Genomic DNA, 20,216 nt, shown 5'->3' with positions numbered 1-20,216 from the left:
TAAGGGGTTGGAACTTGAGGTGAGTACCCCGGGGGGTTATTTTACTACCCCGGGGGGTTATATTACATTTATTTCGTTTTTTCTTGCCTCACAGGTCTTTTGTCAAAGAAACATTTGCCCAACATAATTCCCTCCTGTCCGGTGTCGACACGTTCCCCCCCGGGGGGTGCACTGCCTTATTTAGCCTAAACGAGCTCCAATTATTAATGAATGGATCCTGAATCTTAAGCAATTGTTATAATTCCACTTTCAGAAGGCCTTTAGCAAATCACTCGGGGATAATAGTTATTACTTACATATGGAAATCTATTTACTATCATAATTATATCATATCATAGTGGCATACTGCTCGTGAGCATGTGATAGGAAAGTCAGAGATTTTGGCGGGCTTATTTCGCCTCAGAACGAGAACCTTTGAAGCTAAAAACTGCCTAGCGGTTTCTGCAGATGCTGTGTTTTGTTTTTTTAATATTTTTGTCGAAAATGAACGGACAAATGCTAAGTAAGTTTGATAAATAGAATACATTTAATTTCAACGCGCCTGTAGCAGAAAGTTGGTTGTATTAAAGTGCTAACTGTGTTCGCCGTAGTTGTCCGATTACTTATTTTCTTCCAACAATGCTTTGGGTAAGAACGTTTCAGTTAAGAGGTAGTTTCGGTCACGATTGCCTGCAAACTTACAGACATAAAACTAGAGAGCTCTGAGGCTTATTTGCTGAAGTTGGGGACCAATCTGTCGTGGGATTTCGAAGTTATTTTCATTTTTCGTAAAAATGAGGTTTTAAATATATGCCCATATCTCAAAAGTTTTTATACCTATAAGAAAATAAATAACATTTCCTCAAAGTTCCATCATTATTTATTAGGGATGGAAAAAAACGTAGAAATCGGTTGAATCTTTCATTCTGAAAAACGCGAATCAATAACATAACCAACACACATATAAAAAGGAACGGGCCACCTTAATGAACAGCAAAAGGTGTAATTATAAAAGACGCAATGAAAAAAGTTACGTTGCTGTATTTCACTAAATGCTTTTTAATCTACCTTTTTTCATTTCAGTAAAGGTCCCATATGCTATGCGAAAGTCGGTGGTGGGTTCAAACCACACAGGACCAGTAACGGAAGGCCTATTTCTCTAAAGTCATGAATATTGCCTGCTTCAGAAGGCTGTGTTATGTCGGCGGAGATTACTTTAAGATAGCCCCGAACTTATTTATGTGCGTGTTGGTTAACTTTTTGAAATCGCGTTTTTCAGCAGGAAAGATTTAACCGATTTCAATGATCGGTAGGAGATTTCCGTAAATGCTAAGTTTTGCATTGTTGTTGCTTTCACTTTCACAAATGAGCTAGCGTAGCATTTGAAGGTTAAATTTATATGGTCACTTCAAACTTGCAGATTTAAAACTACAGTAGATAGCTCAGAGGCATTTTTTTGACGTTAGGGAAAAATCTGTCGCAGGATTTCCAAGTTATTTACATTTTTTGTAAAAATGCGGTTTTAAATACATATCGATATGTCAAACGTTTTCATTCTAAAATCGAACAACTTTTTCCTAAAGTTCCACCATTAAGGTGCCAAAAATCATAGAAATCGGTTAAATTGTTCCTGCTGGAAACGTGACTCAAATACATGACCAACACGTACATAAATAGGTTCGGGCCACCTGACAAAACGACGTTTTAACAGTTTTGAACTACTGAAAAAAGCCCATTGCAGGTGGGAAGGACTGCTGTGTCCAACTTTTAGTAAAGAGCAAAACTTCTTCTTATTGATGTCTTTTCATAATCCCGTCCAACTGAAACAGAATTCGAACATTAACTTTCAACTGAGTTATCAAAGGTAAACTAAAGGATATGACGCTAACAGTTAAAAAGCAAAACCTTATAAACTGAATCGGAACTTGAAAAAACCTATAGAGACCAAAGCGTTTGTCAAACTTAAGAGCCACTATCAGCTATATGTTTCATATGATTTTCGTAATGTTGAAGAAGAAGAGCCTCACTACGCATGTCCTCTTGACAAATCCAACAGCTGTATCTCTCATTGATGTCTGATTGCTGGTCTTCCATCCTATTGCCATCAATCTCTCTATGTGACAATGTGCTGTTAGGCAATCCCGCCCTTATGTTACTTCCAGCTCTCTTACAGTTGAAAAGAAAACGTTTAAACGAACCTTTGCTACTGTCACATTTATGTGAGATTTCTCTATTGTGGACTTCTTTGTGCCTCCTCAATGCTCCTTGCTGACTAAAACACTTGCTACACTGTTTACACTCATACCGCTTTTCCCTACTGTGAACTCTTTCATGAATCCTTAGACTTGCTATTCGCTTAAAACACTTGCCACAGTCTTCACATTCATAAGGTTCTTCCCCAGTGTGAACTCTTTCATGCATCCTTAGGGTATTGGAATGTCTAAACCACTTGCCACACCGTTTACATTCATAAGGCTTTTCCCCAGTGTGAACTTTTACATGACTTTTTAGGGAGCCTGCTTCAGTAAAACACTTGCCACATTGTTTACATTCATAAGGCTTTTCCCCAGTGTGAACTCTTTCATGTTTCCTTAGGCTAACTGATCGGTTAAAACACTTGCCACACTGTTTACATTCATAAGGTTTTTCCCCAGTGTGAACTCGTTCATGCCTCCTTAGAACACTGGAATGTCTAAACCACTTGCCACACTGCTTACATTCATATGACTTTTCTCCAGTGTGAATTCTTTCATGTCTCCTAAGGGATGATGTTGCATTAAAACGCTTGCCACATTGTTTACATTCATAAGGTTTTTCCCCAGTGTGAAGTCTTTCATGTATCCTTAGGGTATTGGAATGTCTAAAACACTTGCCACACTGTTTACATTCATAAGGCTTTTCCCCAGTGTGAACTTTTACATGACTTTTTAGGGAGCCTGCTTCAGTAAAACACTTGCCACATTGTTTACATTCATAAGGTTTTTCCCCAGTGTGAACTCTTTCGTGATTCCTTAGACTAACTGATCGGCTAAAACGCTTGCCACACTGTTTACATTCATAAGGTTTTTCCCCAGTGTGAACTCGTTCATGCCTCCTTAGGACATTGGAATGTCTAAAACACTTGCCACACTGCTTACATTCATGTGACTTTTCTCCAGTGTGAACTCTTTTATGTCTCGTTAGGGATCCTGTTGCACTAAAACACTTGCCACATTGTTTACATTCATAAGGTTTTTCGCCAGTGTGAACTCTTTCATGTGTCCTTAGGTGTCCTGCTTGGCTAAAACCCTTGTTACACTCTTTACATTTATAAGGCTTTTCTTCAGCATGAAACCTTTCATGGATCTTCAGGGTGCTAGAAAGGCTAAAGCACTTGCCACACTGTTGACATTCATAAGGTTTTTCTCCAGTATGAACTCTTTCATGTCTCTTTAGGGTTCCTGCTGCACTAAAATACTTGCCACATTGTTTACATTCATAAGGCTTCTCCCCAGTGTGAAGTCTTTCATGATTCCTTACGTGGTTTATACGGCTAAAACGTTTACCACAATGTTTACATTCATGGGGCTTTTTTCCACTGTGAACTTTTTGATGATTTTTCAAGCTTCCTGCTTCACTGAAACGACCGCCACACTGTTTACATTCATAAGGCTTTTCCGCAGTGAAATCTTCCATGCCCCCAATTTTGTTTTTTCACTGAAACACTTGCCACACTTTTTATAATTAAAAGTGACGGTTTGGATCTTCCTTTGCACCCTTTCAAAAAAAGATAAGCGCATTAATAGTCAACTTTCTTACACCATTAACATCCAGGTAGATAACTGTACTTTTCAATAACACGCAAACCTCGGAATTCACAAGCCAACTTTCATTTTTGTTAGTCGCCGCTGCCAGTCATAATTCAGGTCACAAGCTATGAATTTTGTAAAACAGGAATACTAATAATGATCGACACATATAGCGCAATTTCCATAAAAATGCTCAATTGGGCTTCACAGAAGTTCTAAAAAAAATAAAAATAATCCTAAATATATAAGTATATACAAGTAAAAATTAAGAAGATATAGTCATAAATACGCTTTACAGAAGTTCTAAAAATACTAAAAATAATTCTAGATATAAGTACATAAAGTAAAAATAAAAAGCTAGTAAAAAAAAACTTGGAAAATAAAGATTTTTTCAGTTTCATTTTAAAAGTTGGTGGATTCAGGGTCCGTGGTCCGCAAAGGTCTTTGATGACTTCATCATTGGTGGAAAGTGGAGTAACGTTCGATAACAAGAACTGAAAAAAGACTGTAACGTGGTGTCGCAACAAGGAGTCATATTATTCATATTATTCAAAATCTTAAAAGTAATTAAAATTATCTTAAAATCAATGCGTTGTCTTTAACGATGATGTCAGGTTGACTACAAAACTATTACCCTTATAAAGGACTATCTTTCTAATCGAAGGCAAGGGGTGAAACTAGGAAACGTTCATTCTACATGGCAGCACATAACAACTGGAATTCGCCAAGGAACCATACTTGGCCCTGTTCTATTAAACATATTTATAAACGATCATGTTTACGTGATAAAATGTAGTGACCTATCAACTTATGCAGATGACACACAGAATTTCTTTGCCGATAAGGATCCTTTGATAGCCCAGGAAACCATAAACTCTGACTTATCCCCAAGGATCCATAAATGGTAGATAAATGGTTTTTGGAAAATGGCATGAAAAGAATCCACCCTAAATACCAGGCTTTGGTGATGCCCTATAGATGCTTGGAGTTACTGTTGGTGATTTGTGAAATTCGATAAGCAAGTGGTTAATACGTGTAGAAAAGTATCACAACAAATCGCAGTTTTAAAGCACATGAGAAATATACTTCCTAACGATATAAGAAAGAACATTTACATGCCATTAATTGTACCACATTTCGATTGCTGTGCACAAACCTGGCATTTCTGCAACAAGAGTTCGGCTGAGAAACTGGAGAAAGAAAATGAAAGAGCTGTTCGCTTTGTTTTTTGAGACAAACACTCTACATACAAAGAATTTCTTAAGCTTTTAGGTAGAAGAACCTTGATGGAGCAGAGAATGAGTAAAATTCTCTGTTCGGTTTTTAAACTCGTAAATAATAAAAGGAACCCTGAGAGCTTGAATGAGTTAATCTCATTACGAGAAAAAACATATGCCTTGAGAGGAAAGGACATTTTGGCAAAGCTCAACACAACCCGCTTTGACAACAAATCATGGCTGTATCAGGCGCCCAAGATCTGAAACAACTTGCCTGTTGTCGTCGGAGAGCGTCGTCCGATTTTAAAACGTTCAAAATACTGTCAGAAAATGAGTCACTATTTTAATATCGAGGAATCACCTTTTTAATCAATTTTGTAAATAATTTTTAATAGCATGCATTATAACTTCATTTTTATTGTAAATAGCTTTTCAGTATTGTTTTAACCATTATTATTTCTATAATATTTCATTTACAATGGCACACTTGTGAATTAGCTGGTGAAGTTTTCTTTTTTTAACTAACCCATGTAGCTAAGAGTATGCGCCCCTTAAAATAAAGCATCTTAGCGTATTTAGCGTCTCCGATGCGCTGTTTATATAAGGGGGGCGTTTGTTTCGAAACCACTTCTCTTAGATCCCTAACAACAGTTACTGTAACTCGTTTTTACAATATTCTCTACTTTAAGGGTGTCAGTGTCTCTATTATTTTGCTGAGATAGAATGGTAATCGTCTTGATGGTGTAGATTAAAAAGTTGTACCAAGCTTTTTCTCATTATCCTAGAATTGACGGCGCATTTTTATAATTAGATTTCGAGGGCGGCGTTTACTGATAATTTTGCTTCCATCTGAGGCGTTTAATCGAATAAATACGGTATCTTTATCTTATTATTTCTCTCACAGGTAGCCAGTGCAAATCCCGCGGTATTGGCGTGACGTGACAGGATTTAGGCACTAAATAAACCAAGCGAGCACATGCGTTAGCTTGCGTTTTTCGCTGGAGCATTAACATCAGATGGTTGGGGAAAGAAAAGAATAAACTGTTGCAGTTAGTAATGAATGAGCGAATAAGAGTCTCAATGCTTTCTTTAGATAGGAATTTTCTGATGTGCCGAATATTGTAAAGATAGAAAAACGCTGCTCCACATGTCTTATCAATGTGAGTTGACATTGTAAGCTTTAAATCAAGCCACACACCAAGGTCTCTGGCTTCGCCAGCCGAAGAAACATCTACAGATCCAACCATAATCGAGAAACTTCAGCTAATTGTTGACGTGTACCAACGAGAAAGAATTCAAGTTTCCATGTTTAAGCTTAAGCTTATCATGATTCACCCGAGACCTAATGTCGCTGAGGCAGTGTCCCATTGTAGCAAGGGATGAAACTCGAAAAAAAAACACCATGGGAAACTCGCTGTGATCGATGGTTAACATACGAAACGAACCACGAGAGAACGGCGCCTCCAAGGCCAAATTCCGTTTGCAATATATGCATTAGGATCTCGGGATCTACCGTATCAAATACGGCACTTAAGTCCAGCAAAACAAGAAGCGATACATGGCCTTTAATTATATTTATTATTAACAGGTCGTTTTTTTCTTCCAACAAAGCAGATTCAGTTCTGTGGTTTTCACGGTACGCAAATTGAAGGAGAGAAAAAATACCGTTCGAAGACATATGCTCAGGCTCTTGAAGTTGATTGGGAACAGCAGACTCTGAAAGCGTCGATATAAATTGTAGAATTCTAACAGGCCTATAGTTTTTGAAAATGGGGTCTAATCCAGGTTTCTTTAGAACTGGATTGACTACTGCAGTTTTTCATAGACCGGGAAAGTAACCAGACTAAAGAGCAGTATTAATGATCTTTGTTATCACAGCAACATGACATCCAGGCAATTAATCAACAATGAAGTCGGAATAGGATCCAAGACGCATGATTTTTTTCTTTGAGAAAATTATCAGTTCCTGAACATCTTTCTCAGAGACGCTTTCGAATGCAGACAACAGCGAAATATCAATCGATAATTCAGTAGATTCGCGCAAAATAATTGTAAAGCAGTTTCACAAACCGAATTGTTATCAAATGAAGATCTGATGGTGATAATTTTCTGACAGAAAAATTGTCCGAAGTCATTTGCAAGTGCGGTAGCATTATGGGAGGGAAAAATAACTTCTTCTTGCATGTTTATCTTTTTACTAATTTTGAACAGCTTGCGCTGATTGGTGTTGTCTTCAGCAGAATGAAATCCACCATTAACAAACTATGACCATGTGAACATAAGAGAGTCAAGGAGGTCTGTTGAGATGATTGAAGGCCGTGAGTTAACTTTTGAACATGATATAGAAATCCCAAATAAAACGGCGTTTTAGTGAAGCAGAGCACCATGGGCAAGAAAATTTGGTTATCTGTACATTCAGCGTAAAACAGAGTGAGATCTGGGTAGGAGATTATCTATGCATACGAGAAATTATGGTAGTCACGTGACTGTCTGGCAATCCACCTGCCTATCTGTCTGCACCATAGGGAAACCAATGTGAATTTTACAATAACGAATCTTCGCGCGCTGATTTGTAGAGAGCTATGGTCTATAAGAGTGTAGACCATGGAAAATTGTGGTCGATTTGTTAAATGTCACATGTCAAATGTCATGTCATTTTCTGCGGGTAGTAGTATAAACGAATAATAGCATGATTTGTACGTGATATTTGGCATAAATACCACACCTGATATTTCAAAATTGTCTCAAATTTCAATCGCCTAACGGCTCGTGAAATTACGAATAACAATCTTGAAATATCCCTTGTGGTATTTATGCTAAATATCACCACAAATCATGCTATTACCTATACTAATTGAAGACTTCCATACACCCTGACTACATGTATTTAGTGCAAGTAACCAATAAATAACTACATCACATATGATAGTCATTCTCACCACCCAATGGGAAACAAACATGCAAGACAAACTCATTAATTTGTAACGAGTTAACAAACATTTACCATTACCCTACTATTACTTGCAAAGATTTTTTCCTTTTTGTGCCTTAAAGTTCTTGGACTTTGTTGTGTCTTCAAGTGCTGGCATTTGCATGGGAAATGTTACCAGTAATTTCTAATGAAAGACATTGAACTAAGTAAGGTTACCGAGGTGAGGACGACAACTTCACAACATTACTACATCCATAATCTATAACAATATAACTTTTACGAAATTTTAATTTCTCTTTCTTTAGTAAGAGAAATTAAACTCGAAACTTTCACCTATGTCCAATATACACAAACAGACATGACTCGTCAAATCGATGGTCCATTGCTACCAATGGTAGGATTGGTACCAATAGAAAATAATGTCATTCCAATGGTTCTGTTGGTGAATATGCATCTCATTAAGGGGACGTGGCCAACAGAACCATTGCAATGACATCCTATGGTACCAATCGTACCATTAGTACCAATGAACACCCTTCTTATCATCACTAACACCAGTGGACTCTATTTGTGAGTACTGGTCAACCCTTGAAACTTTACCAGAAACAGAAATGTTAGTAAAACTTTAAATATCATTTTAAATAACAAATAGCCAACAGTTATTACTTGTCATTTTTTATACTACAGTGGAAGCTCTCTTAAGTGGACACCTTCCGGACGCGAAAAAAGGTATCCATTACTGGAGCTGGTCACTTACTGGAATATAAAAATACAGAGTTTGTATGGGAGTCGAGAAAAACGACGTTTTGTGAAGGTGGCTGTAAGTAGAGCTTTCCATTGACGAGAGTGTCCATTAAGAGAGCTTCTACTGTAGACAACAGAAATAATGGCAAAACATATGAGTGAAACCGTGAAACCGCGAGACCTTCTGCCTGTGGTTCCAAATTCACATCTAGAAACTCCCCAGCCCCCTCCCCCTACCACCCCAGCTATTAATGCCAGGGTCAAAAAAGCTTATAAATCACTATTCTGCTGCCTGTAAATCATCTGAATCCTTAAAAATTCACCACTTCACAGGGTTGTCACTAACATTTCAAGATGTCGGGAAAATTTAGCCCCCCACCCCCACAACCATCATTTTTTGTCTTATCACAAAATACTCTCCAATAACAAACCGCTGCTCACCTTTTGCAATTGTTTTATTAGCCCACTAAAATAACCAATCATTTATCAGCAAATTGAGAATGGCATTCTCTGTTGATTGTGACACACAATAAATCAGAGCCTGAAATAATTTCCCAGCTGGTACCGGTCAAGTTGTCCAGTCAAACCTATTTTGCTTGGATACAACCAGTTTTTGGCCGGACAAATGTCTTTCATGTAGGATTATCTGATTGCACTTTACAGTAAAATACATGCGGAGTATTTTAAATATACTATAGAACACTACATCAACACTGAATTTGTGTTAAAGACTTTATAGAGGATAAAGCAACAAGTTTTAAACTCACAACTCCCAGAAATGAAAAACCACTGTCCCCCCCCCTCCTACACGCAGGGCTTTTGAAATGAAATTTTGCACAGTCACAGAGCCACCAAATTTGGTAGAAAACTCAATACATGTCAGTTCAACAATGAATGGGGCTGTTTTTGCCATAAAGGTGCAAATTTATTTTGAAACTTTGTCACGGCAACAAGAAAATGTCCCAAAACTACCACGTGTTCTTAGATAATTATTGCAAAGAAACTGGGCACGGCCAGTGCATGATATAAAAAGCTTTGCCATTGGTGCACTTCTGAACTCATCGTTGTTACAAGGGCAGCTGATGATCTTTGATAAAAAAAACCTTGTGCGAGACAATACCAAGTCCAAAGGAGATCGCAAAGCAAGTGGGGGTTTCGAGCACAAAATTGTCGGTTTTAAAACAGTTACATTTATAAGTAGTCGATGTTTCTGCGGAATCGGCTTTTTTAACGATCGTATTTCGGCAAAATTTGTCCCAAATTTTCCGTGAAATCTGCAAAATCGGCCGTTTTTCTGCGAATTTGTCTTTAAAAATCCCATGAAATTTAACTTTTTTTCTGTGACCTATTAGAGGCCCTGTGTTATGAACGGTTGACGTTATAAAACTTCTTGATCAGGTCACCTTTTTCTCTCCCCCCCCCCCACTTTTTTCCTTCCCAAAAAATGTCTAATCTTGACCAATCGTATTTAAAAAAGGTGAAGGTTTGAATTACATTAGAAGCGTTAAAGAGTGGACAAAATCTCTGGTCATCCAGGTATTTGACTGGACAAAGCATCTTTTTGACTGGACACTGTCCGTTGACCGGCCATTATTTCAAGTCTGATAAATATATTGTAAGTGCAACTCTTAATGTCATGGTATGTTTGCTTTAATTTGTTTCTCAGATACGTTTTATCTCGTCATTCCGAAACATTTTCTTTATTCCGCCCATATGCCCCCCCGATGTACAGTCAACTCTCGTTGTTGCAGATACCCTTAGGACCACGGTATAACGTCAAGAATAGCGTGAGTCCTTAATAGCGGGGTGGGAGAAAAATCATGCTGTTGACATATATGTACTTAACAATAATATTATAAATAACATTCGTAAGATTTTCTTTAACCTTAAATGTGTGTTAAATGAGCTAGTTATGCTATATGGCGACCCAAAATGTCTTCCAAGACTGGAAGAACTTATGAACAGTACCAAAACTGCTAAGCAGTTGGTTGAGAATGAAAAACGAGGGCTTGACCTCTCCTAAAGAGCAGGGAAGAAAAAAATGCTAGCTCAAGAGACAAAGTGAGGATGATTGTGTAGACAATTTAAAAAATCCATGTGAGAATAATTCCGGAAATCTTTTGAAATGTATTTTGGCAAATGATGAACAGCAGACTGTAATTCTACATAATAATGTCATACGAGAAGTACAGTGTGTCCGCTTTATAAGGAACCAAAGTAATGAAATTGTCAATTTGGCGCTGATGAAGACTGGTATTGGCCAGTCGCTTGCTAGCCAGGACCCGCGTTCTAACTCTTTATATTTCGATTTAAATATTTGATTTCGGGCCCGAAAAGTTACCGAGACTTTCGAGAAACGGGCCCCAGAATCCAAAACAGGCTTCCCTAAATCCACAGCGCGTCTTAGATATTTAAACACTTGACAGAATGTAAAACAACGAGGAATCCAAACAAGTCATAGAATCCAAAACTCTACACAGGCCGTAGCGAGCATGAGGCAAACCGAGGCACTTGCCTCAGTCATTTAAGGTTCGATCCTGGTGTTTTATTAAAACATAGTCATCATAAGGCGAGGAATCCAACCATGGATATTGCCTCAGTCCTCAATTTTTTCTGACTACGGCCCTGATTTTGGTACCAAAAAAGTGTCCGTAATTCCCTAATAGCAGGAGTCATTTCCAGTCAAACCCCTATAGCTTTTGCTGGAGATCCGGATGTTGCCTGTAATAGCCAGTGTCTGCAATAGCAGGGTGTCCGAAAGGCGCGTGTTGACTTTAAGCCCCCTGCCATTTATTAGCCCACCCAATACCCCTTATGAAGTTATATAAGCCCAGGGCTTTAAAGTGAGACTTTACGGTAGTCAGAATGCCATATGAATAGCAAATACAAGTCCGTGTACAGGTCTTGTGCGAATAGACAGTATTGTAAAGCAGCACAAATCACCCGCAAGTCAGTCATAAGTCATTCTAATATGTATACATCATGTACTAACAAGCCTTTCTTATGTTAATACAGTTTCAGTGCTATTACGATGATCAACACAAAAGATCAAATATCTTGACCGTTTCTTTTCGAAAAGTGTTTTGCATCAATATTCCTGTGGCATAAGTATTTTGCAGAAAGCAGAATGGAGAACACCAAATGACTCTAAAGTTTAGTGATTAGGGTTAGGAAACAGAGTGAATAATGTTCCATTTAGAGTCATGATACTAGGAATACCCCCTTCCAATAGAAAGAAATGAAAATAAACTGTGCTTGTTATCACCAAAACAAATTTTGTCTAATATCATTAATTCTCGATATTATATCAAGCAATTATCCAATTAGACTGAGTTTGATCTGAAGAGTTATACAGATCGAGGAGGGTTTTAATCCGCTAAGGCTGATTAGGACAGTTTCCTAACCCTCATCAGAGTCAATTCACGTTCTGCACTCTGCAAAATACCCCTGGCCTACATAAAGTACCTTCCAACGAATAATAATTAGTACTCAGAATGGCTCTGACAAAGGTAAAAATCTTATGCACGAGGATTAGCTCTCTGCCCCCTGCCACCCCCTCCCCCCCCCAAAAAAAAATTATTTTGCAGTTAAATTTTTGTCTCAGGTAATTTTCGTTTTCTGTTTTTTTTTTTTGGGGGGGGGGGGAGTGGGGGGCATGGTCATGTATGCTAATGCAGTTGAAACAAAGGAAAAATAAAAACTACTTGAGATAAACTTGACAACATAAATGTACTCTAGCCATAATCAACTTAAGAATGCCACTCACCAGTGTAGTGTTTCCCACTTTGTGGAAGCAGTCAAAATGCCAAATGTCCTCACATACCCAGCGGCATTGAGACTTCAAGGAGCCACATTATTGAGCCTTTGGATTATAAACAGAGTTTGTTAATTTGTTTAGTTGTCTTTCATTTCTTTCCCCGAAAAGAGAATTACTCACTTTTTACGCTACTGGGGAAAAAACTAGAAATTATTCATGAAGCATGAAAAGTCTAAATATTTTAATGTGAATTCAAAGGGGTTTAGGAGACCCTTAGTCAGACATGTTCTTATTTAAAAAAAAATTGTTGTCTTTCTGCATGAAGTTAAGCTTTGCTTTATACAAGTAGATGTTACAGGTAAAATTGGATTTCAGGTGAATTTTTTTCAACCTAGGTTGATTCTCATTTTCCTTTGTCTTCTAGGGCTATGAGACATTGGAAATTTACAATCAACTTGGCAGTAGTAATATATGCAACATTGTGTAAAAGCGCCATGCAATAAACCTGATGACATCTGAAAAGCATCAACGATACTAATCGGCCGAGTATCAGCTTACAGTAGCTCATGTTATTTCTTTATGGTGATGATTGCATTTTAAACACAATAAAATACCGCATAAAATGACATATGGCTTAGTTTCCATTCAAAGGTGGCCGCTTAATACCGGTAAAAATAACAAAGAAAGACAAACATGGGACTGCTAAAGGGTGGCAGCGGCCACTTAATAGAGGTGGCCTCCTAATACAGGTAAAAAATGCAGCATTTGTAAGAGTGAAAAATCAGGACTTTGAAAACTGGCCACTTAATAGAGGGTGGTCGCTTAATACAAGGCCGTTATATACAGGTTCAACCATAATAGGTTACCGTAAATCCTCTATTAAGCCCCCATCTCTAATAAGCCCCTCCATCCTTATTCTTCACAAATAATTAATGGGACTGATCAGTGGGTGTCTGGAAAAGCAGGAAACTGGAATCCAGAATAGGAGCGGGAATAGGAAGCAGAACTGGAATAGGAACCGGAATGGGAAGAGAAACCTATACAAAAACAGGGACAACATTAACTTAAGTTCAATGTTTTGCTTGATGGAACACTTCTGTCTCACACAATGACTCTGAATTCTTCTTGAAGTGCTGGCTGGGATGGGAATGGGGGGAGGAGGGAGAAGGTACAGGGTTAATACCCTTTTTAAGCTGTGGACTATCTATTTCTGGTTAACTTCCCAGTTTAGCACAGTACAATATATCTATGCAGCAAACCTAAAGTGTATAGCAGCCAAATAAACGTCTCCGATGGGTGTCTCGTTTACACATAGTCTGACAAATCATAGTAATGTGTTATAACCTCCTTCCTGTGAGGTACATAGAGGATATAACGGTTGCGCGAGGATATGAATTTTATTTTCGAGTGGCAAAACAAAATTTTATTCACACGCTGCACTCGTTCCTAAAATATTGTTTTGTCACTCAAAAATAAAATTCATATCTTCAAGCCGCCGTCGTGTAATGTTCTTTTTATTATATAGACAAAAAGACATTGGCTCTGAATTCTTCTTGAAGTGCTGGCTGGGATGAGAATGGGGGAAGGGGGAGAGGGTATGGGTTAATACCCTTTTTAAGCTGTGGACTCTCTATTTCTGGTTAACTTCCCAATTTAGCACAGTACAATATATCTATGCAGCAAACCTAAAGTCTATAGCAGCCGAATAAATGTCTCTGATGGGTGTCTCGTTTACACGTGGTCTGACAAATAATTTCAACATGTTATAACCTCCTTCCTGTGAGAGGCAAAAGGAACATAAAAGATCTGACAACTGCAACGCCAGTGAAAACGCCACTGACAAATTGAATTCAGGTCTTATTCAAACTATTTCTCATTAATTCCAAATTGTCCAGTCTTTTAAAGGTTCGGAAATGAAGCTAGAGACGTCTGAGCTCAGACAGACACAATAAAATTAATCGCCTGCCTTTCACGTTCTCAAGAGAACTTAAGATTTGATCATTTCACGTCGTAGTTGTGCATAGACAGTGAAGAAATTGACAGAAAGAGTGATGCACTCACAAAGCTGTTGCTTTACTTATTAAACTTACCACATTTTTTACCTTCTTGTTGCCGTAATATAAAGAGATTTAGGGGGGAGCATGATACCAGGCTAGTTTAGTCTTATGTTTTGTATAAATTGAATTAGAATTAAAATAATTTAAGGTGACTGATGTTCCAGTTCTTGTATCAGTTCCCCTTCACATAAATGTTCCTGTTCTGTTACTGTTTCCGGTTCTGCTTCCTGTTTCCATTCCCATTCCTATTCCGAATTCCGGCTTTCGGCTTTTCCACATGCCCCTGATCAGGCTGGAAATAGACCTTGTCATGGTTTTTGACCCCTTCTTGACGAGTAGGCAAACATGTGAGAAATTGCAGTGTTTGTATGAGAATCTAATGTTGAATAATTTCCGTAAAATGACTGTTATGAAAAAAAATATGAATTTTAAGCTAAAACTTCACTCCTAAGGATTCTACTGAAAAAAATTGAGGGCATTACATGCGCTAGAAGACCTATGACCACTTTTTAAAATTTTCTATACATTTGTCTGTAAGAAAGTCCCGGGAAAAATTACAGACAAATATATGGAAAATCTAAAGCAAGCCTCTGAAGAAATTTAAGCACGGGTACCCCCCAAAATTTTTTAGTACAATCCTTCGCTTTGTAGCTTTAGTTTACGAGTCATATCTTTTTTCAGAACAGCCGTTTTACGGAATTTATTCGACATACACTGTAATTTCTCATTTCTCATACAAACACTGTAATTTCTCACTCGTCAAGATGGCGTCGAAAACCCTGACAAGGTCTATTCATATTGCTTTTGGTTTTCGGCCGCATGACCTCCAACTTTATGTGCTTAACTTTTTCATTTTTACACTCTAGATCTCTGTGGAGAATTGTTACCATTTTCTTATTGTTAGAAAAAGCAGTAGAACGCCCGAGAACCACAAGTCGGTGCTCGAGAAACCTTGCTCCCCTTGATGTGTTTCGCTAAATTAAATAACGACCAGTTACCGCAAAACGTCAAGTAATCGGAATTTAAAGATTTTAAAAAAACCCACAAAACTCAGGGCTACAAGTCCAATAAAATTTGAAATTCGCTTCATTTGTAAGATCTGACAAATTAATTAGAGCGAACCCACAAGTCATGCCCAAGTGATATCAATCTCCGTCATTTATGTGGGCTCCTCTTTGCTGTTGTTTCGTTCAAACCTGTCACTTAAGCCATTCTAAGATGTATATATCATGTACTTGAAAGAGTTTCTTACCTTGGTAAGGTTATCAGGTTTCCGCGTTGTGGATCACAAAAAGAACTCTGAGGAAAGAGAGACTACCGTATGAAAAACGTGATCGATGACCGCCTGTTTGTATCAATGTTCTCGTACATGAAGTACCTACCAAGTAAGTAGTACTCAGACTGGCTCGGACAAAACTTAGACCAAGAGTGAGAATCGTTGAATGCACTACGAGGCCACGTGACATCGTTTTTATGAAAATGAAAGTTATACGATTTTCCTTCGAAAAACGATTAGTGGATCATATCTTAAACAAAATAATAGCAATTTGGTTTTTCTGACCGGCACCGTCTTCTTAAAATGAGTAAGTTCGTAGCTGGTCACGTGACCAAAATGTGATTTTACCTCTTTCTGAACACAAATCTTGCGCTTAAGGTGACTCGACCCAGTTTTTTTGGGGGGGTACCATTCTACTTTGAAGCTCTCTGGTATCCCCACCTTTACTTTTATCGTAAGTCTAACACATAGAATGGATAACATATAGATCAATCTACAATATAACATAAAATTTTTGGCGATCGGAGTAAATGTCACGTGGTTATAATGCCACACCCCTTTGAGGTCTGAGTCGAAAATCTGCTGTTGCCGGCATTTTTTCGTGAAAATCTCTCGGCTACACATAGTGCGCATTAGTGCCTTGCGCTGAACAGAGTTTCACCAAAATCGCAAAGACCCAATTCGAGAAATTCAGCGGTTTCCAAATTTAGGTCATAATTTATGCGAAAATGATAAGCAAACTTTACACGGATTATATCTAATAAACTATGAGATTCATCTCTTTATTTTGGGCATCGTTAACGTTATAACAGATGGGTCCTTGCAAGTCAGCAAAACGCTTTAGGGCCTTGTAAATGCGCGCGATTTCGAGCAAAGCAAACATATAGAAATTATAGTTTTCGCTATTTGTTGACGTTTGTCAGCGTTTAAGAGTCCTTCTCACGAAAAAAGCATTTTCTTAAAAATTCGTAGTTTTTTTTCCTCCAAATTTTTTCAGGGCCACAATTGATTAACTAACTACTCGGACTCTGAATTTCATGGTCATTGAAAAACTGTGACATTATCCTTTATAAGCCCAAACTTGAGTAAACATTGAAGATTTTTAGCGTTTTGGCTGAGTTTGTGCTTTGGGAGTTGTCTATTGTTTCTAGTCTGTCATTATACAGCATTCTTGTTCAGCACGCGAGCAAAGACCGCGCTTGGCTGACTTCCGAATAAAGGAAGCATTGGTCACGTGACCTCTTAGTGCAAGTGGCCCATTGAATTTGTATGGAGATTTAAGTGATCGTTATTTAGGGGTCAAAATAGTAATAAAAATTCATTAGAATCTTTTACCTTGCCTCCTTGTCTAAAATTATGGTGTTTTCTTAGCATTTTCGGCCGTTTCAGGGCGATTCCAGCGAATTGTACGTTATATATATCGCTGGAATCGCCCTGAAACGACCGAAACATGTTAAGAAAACACGATAAATGGTACCAAAGTAAAATCGCTTTTATATGCTGATGATTTAATTATTTTATCACGATCTCAAATAGGATTACAGAACTGTCTCAATACACTATATTATCCTCTTTTTGCAACTCTTAGATGTTACCGGTAGATATGAATTCCAAGAAGACCAAAGTTATGATCTTTCAAAAACCAGCGAAGGAAAACTCCAATCTAGAATTCCATATAGGTAAAGAAACCATTGAAATTGTCCATGAATATACATATTTAGGAACTCGTATCTCCTCAACCAGTAATTTTAATATCTCACTCGAACACTTGAAAGAGAAGGCTCTTCATGCTCTTTTTAGTTTAAGAAAACACAAAACTTTAGCAAATTAAAACCTTCTCTTGCTTGCAAAATATTTGAAGCGATGATTTTCCCAATATTATCATAAAATAGCGAAATTTGGGGTGTATATGTAAAACATGATTTTAAAGCCTGGAACAATACCCCAACTGAAAAAACCCACTTGAAATGTTGCAAGCGTTACCTAGAAATAAGCAATAAAGCTTCAAATGTTGCAAGTAGAAGTGAATTAGGACGATTGCCATTAATTATTAATATTTACAAAAACGTCCTTTATTACATATTGTATCTTCTGGGCAATTCTTAAACAAGCGTCTCGTACCTCGCTAGAACTTCACTGTAATGGTAAAAATAGCTTTAACCATAATCTTATGAAAATATCTGAATATTATGAACTGCCCAATTTTGATCCTAATAATTTAAGTGAAGCTGAGATCAAACACTATGTAGATATAATAAAACAAAAATATACTACATATTGGCAACATACAATATATCATTCTAAGAAACTGCAAAATAGGGACGGAAACTGCAAACAGGAACAGTGATCTGAAGGGGAACTGATACAAGAACAGGGACATCATTTACCTTAATTTTGTGACACATTTAATAATTACAATACAATTAAATTATTGATTTTCTAAAACCTCGTCTGTTAAAATTTGGTCAAAAAAGTTTCAAATGGAAATGATTAATTGCCCCCGCAGGGATTTCGCCCAGGAGGCGAAATCCCGAGGAGGCACTCTAGTAACTCGCGCGTATATTAAGGAAAGTACTTACAGTTGAAATATACAGTCATACAGTCAATATAGAAAAACTCTCGATTTGCTTGAACAGGGGCCGCGAGGAATCGATAGGTAATGATGACGTTTCCATTGTTTGCGCTCGCAAGTACGACATGGTTAGGATGACTCTAAGACAGAAAATCCCGAAGGGACCGCTCAGGTAGATTTTGTGACATTTATTGTACAGTCATACTTCGATACTCTTTTGCGTTACGCAGTGACATTCTGTGGAGCAGTTGTTTTGAAAGTTATGGACCAAAAGACACTCGTTAAGCGCAGATGAGGTTATAAGTTGCGTTTAACTGTGTATATACTAGTCAATAGTTGACACTACAGCTGCCCCCGCTCTGTATATTGTCGGTCAATACTGGGCATTCTTGCTGGTTGTGTAGCTCTTTGAAATATACCGATTCATAAGGAAGATTTTCACACATATTCCATACAATAGGTGAGATAAACACAGGAAACGCAAGATTCCATGCACCGTTTCAGCTCGATTTACACAGCTTTGATCAAAACATTCTCAGTTTCGAGAATAGCTTATTATAAACCATAAGAAAAGATTTAATTAGAAGTTGAATTTTTTGCTATTTCTCTTTCACTTTTTACATTCAGTTCATTTTATTTGCCGGAAAGGAAGCCTTAGAAATTAAAAGGACGTTTGATCAATTCACACTCGCGAATTCTAGTCTTACTTTAAACTTTATAGCGGAAGGACATATGTGAGCAGAGAATAAGACAGCACAGAATTTGATTGTCGCCGAATTTCTGTTATCGTCCATCGTTCTGCTAGTGATAAGCTAGCCGTTGTTCACTCGTCTTGCTTGTTTGAGGCTGAGTCTTATTCCGGTCAAAGAAAGAGAAAGAGTGTCTGGCAAGGTTTCCAATGAAAGATTTGTGAACTCGTGTCGTTAAAATTTTGGTCCATAACTTTCACTGAAACAACTGCTCCACAGAATGCCACTGGTAACGCAAAAGAGTGTCGAAGTATGACTGCACAATAAATGTCCAAAAACTACCTAAGCGGTCCCTTGGGGATGTTCTGTCTTTACGTCATGCTAAACATTTCGTACTTGCGGGCGCAAACAATAGAAACGTCATCATTACCTACCGATTCCTCGCGGCCCCGGTTCAAGAGTATATGAATTTTTTCTATATTGACTGTATGACTGTATATTTCAGCTGTAAGTACTTTCCTTAATATACGCGCGAGTTACTAGAGTGCCTCCTCGGGATTTCGCCTTCTTAACAAACGAACCCCAAAGGACGTCTGCGGGGAGGCTAGGCGAAATCCCTGCGGGGGCAATAAACACTTGGAGAGTTTGTCAGACACGAGTTCACAAATCTTTGCGGGAAACCTTGCCAGACACTCTTTCTCCAGGGGCACCTAACGACCGTTTCCTCCTCAATGCACTGTTGATGTCTAGAAATGCATTCTAAGTGGCGCTATAAAATTTGTATCTGTTCGGTCATCCTAGGGGAACGTGAGTCTCTTCGAAATTGCAAGGGCTTGAGTATTATTTTCCCGAAAGTTTTAGATACAATTTGACGTATTACGAAATTGAGAAATTTTCTGATTTCTCTCTCCATTGCATTTTTGAGTCCGAAAATTTTAGGTTTCCTTTTCTGTACGAAAAATAGCCTAACTTGGGAAAGTGAAAATTAAACTTCAGAAAATCGTAGGGAATTTATTACATAGGCTTCGAAAATTGTACATTGGTGGAACGGTCATCTAGAAATTTTTAGCCGTCCTCAAGTAACAGAAAATTCTAGGCAATATTTTCTTCTCCGAACAGATGTTTCACAGAAAACAGTCGTTGGGTGGCCCTGTTTCTCTCTCTTTGACCGAAATAGGCTCAGCCCCAAATAAGCAAGACGAGTG

General features: G+C 37.9%; 1 protein-coding gene across 1 annotated transcript in view; it reads right to left on the bottom strand.

Annotated features, from left to right (window-relative positions):
- Positions 1-20,216, bottom strand: part of LOC140929989 (uncharacterized) — a 150,033-nt gene that overhangs the window by 17,302 nt on the left and 112,515 nt on the right. Inside the window, exon 10 of the mRNA XM_073379659.1 lies at positions 2,426-3,406. Coding sequence (XP_073235760.1) covers positions 2,426-3,406 — 981 coding nt within the window. The remainder of the gene's footprint in view (positions 1-2,425; positions 3,407-20,216) is intronic.

The sequence above is a fragment of the Porites lutea genome, chromosome 3 (genome assembly GCF_958299795.1).
Source record: "Porites lutea chromosome 3, jaPorLute2.1, whole genome shotgun sequence".
Taxonomy (NCBI): Eukaryota; Metazoa; Cnidaria; class Anthozoa; order Scleractinia; family Poritidae; genus Porites; species Porites lutea.
Note: the sequence above shows the minus strand (reverse complement) of the source record. Positions and strands in the feature narration are given on the sequence as shown.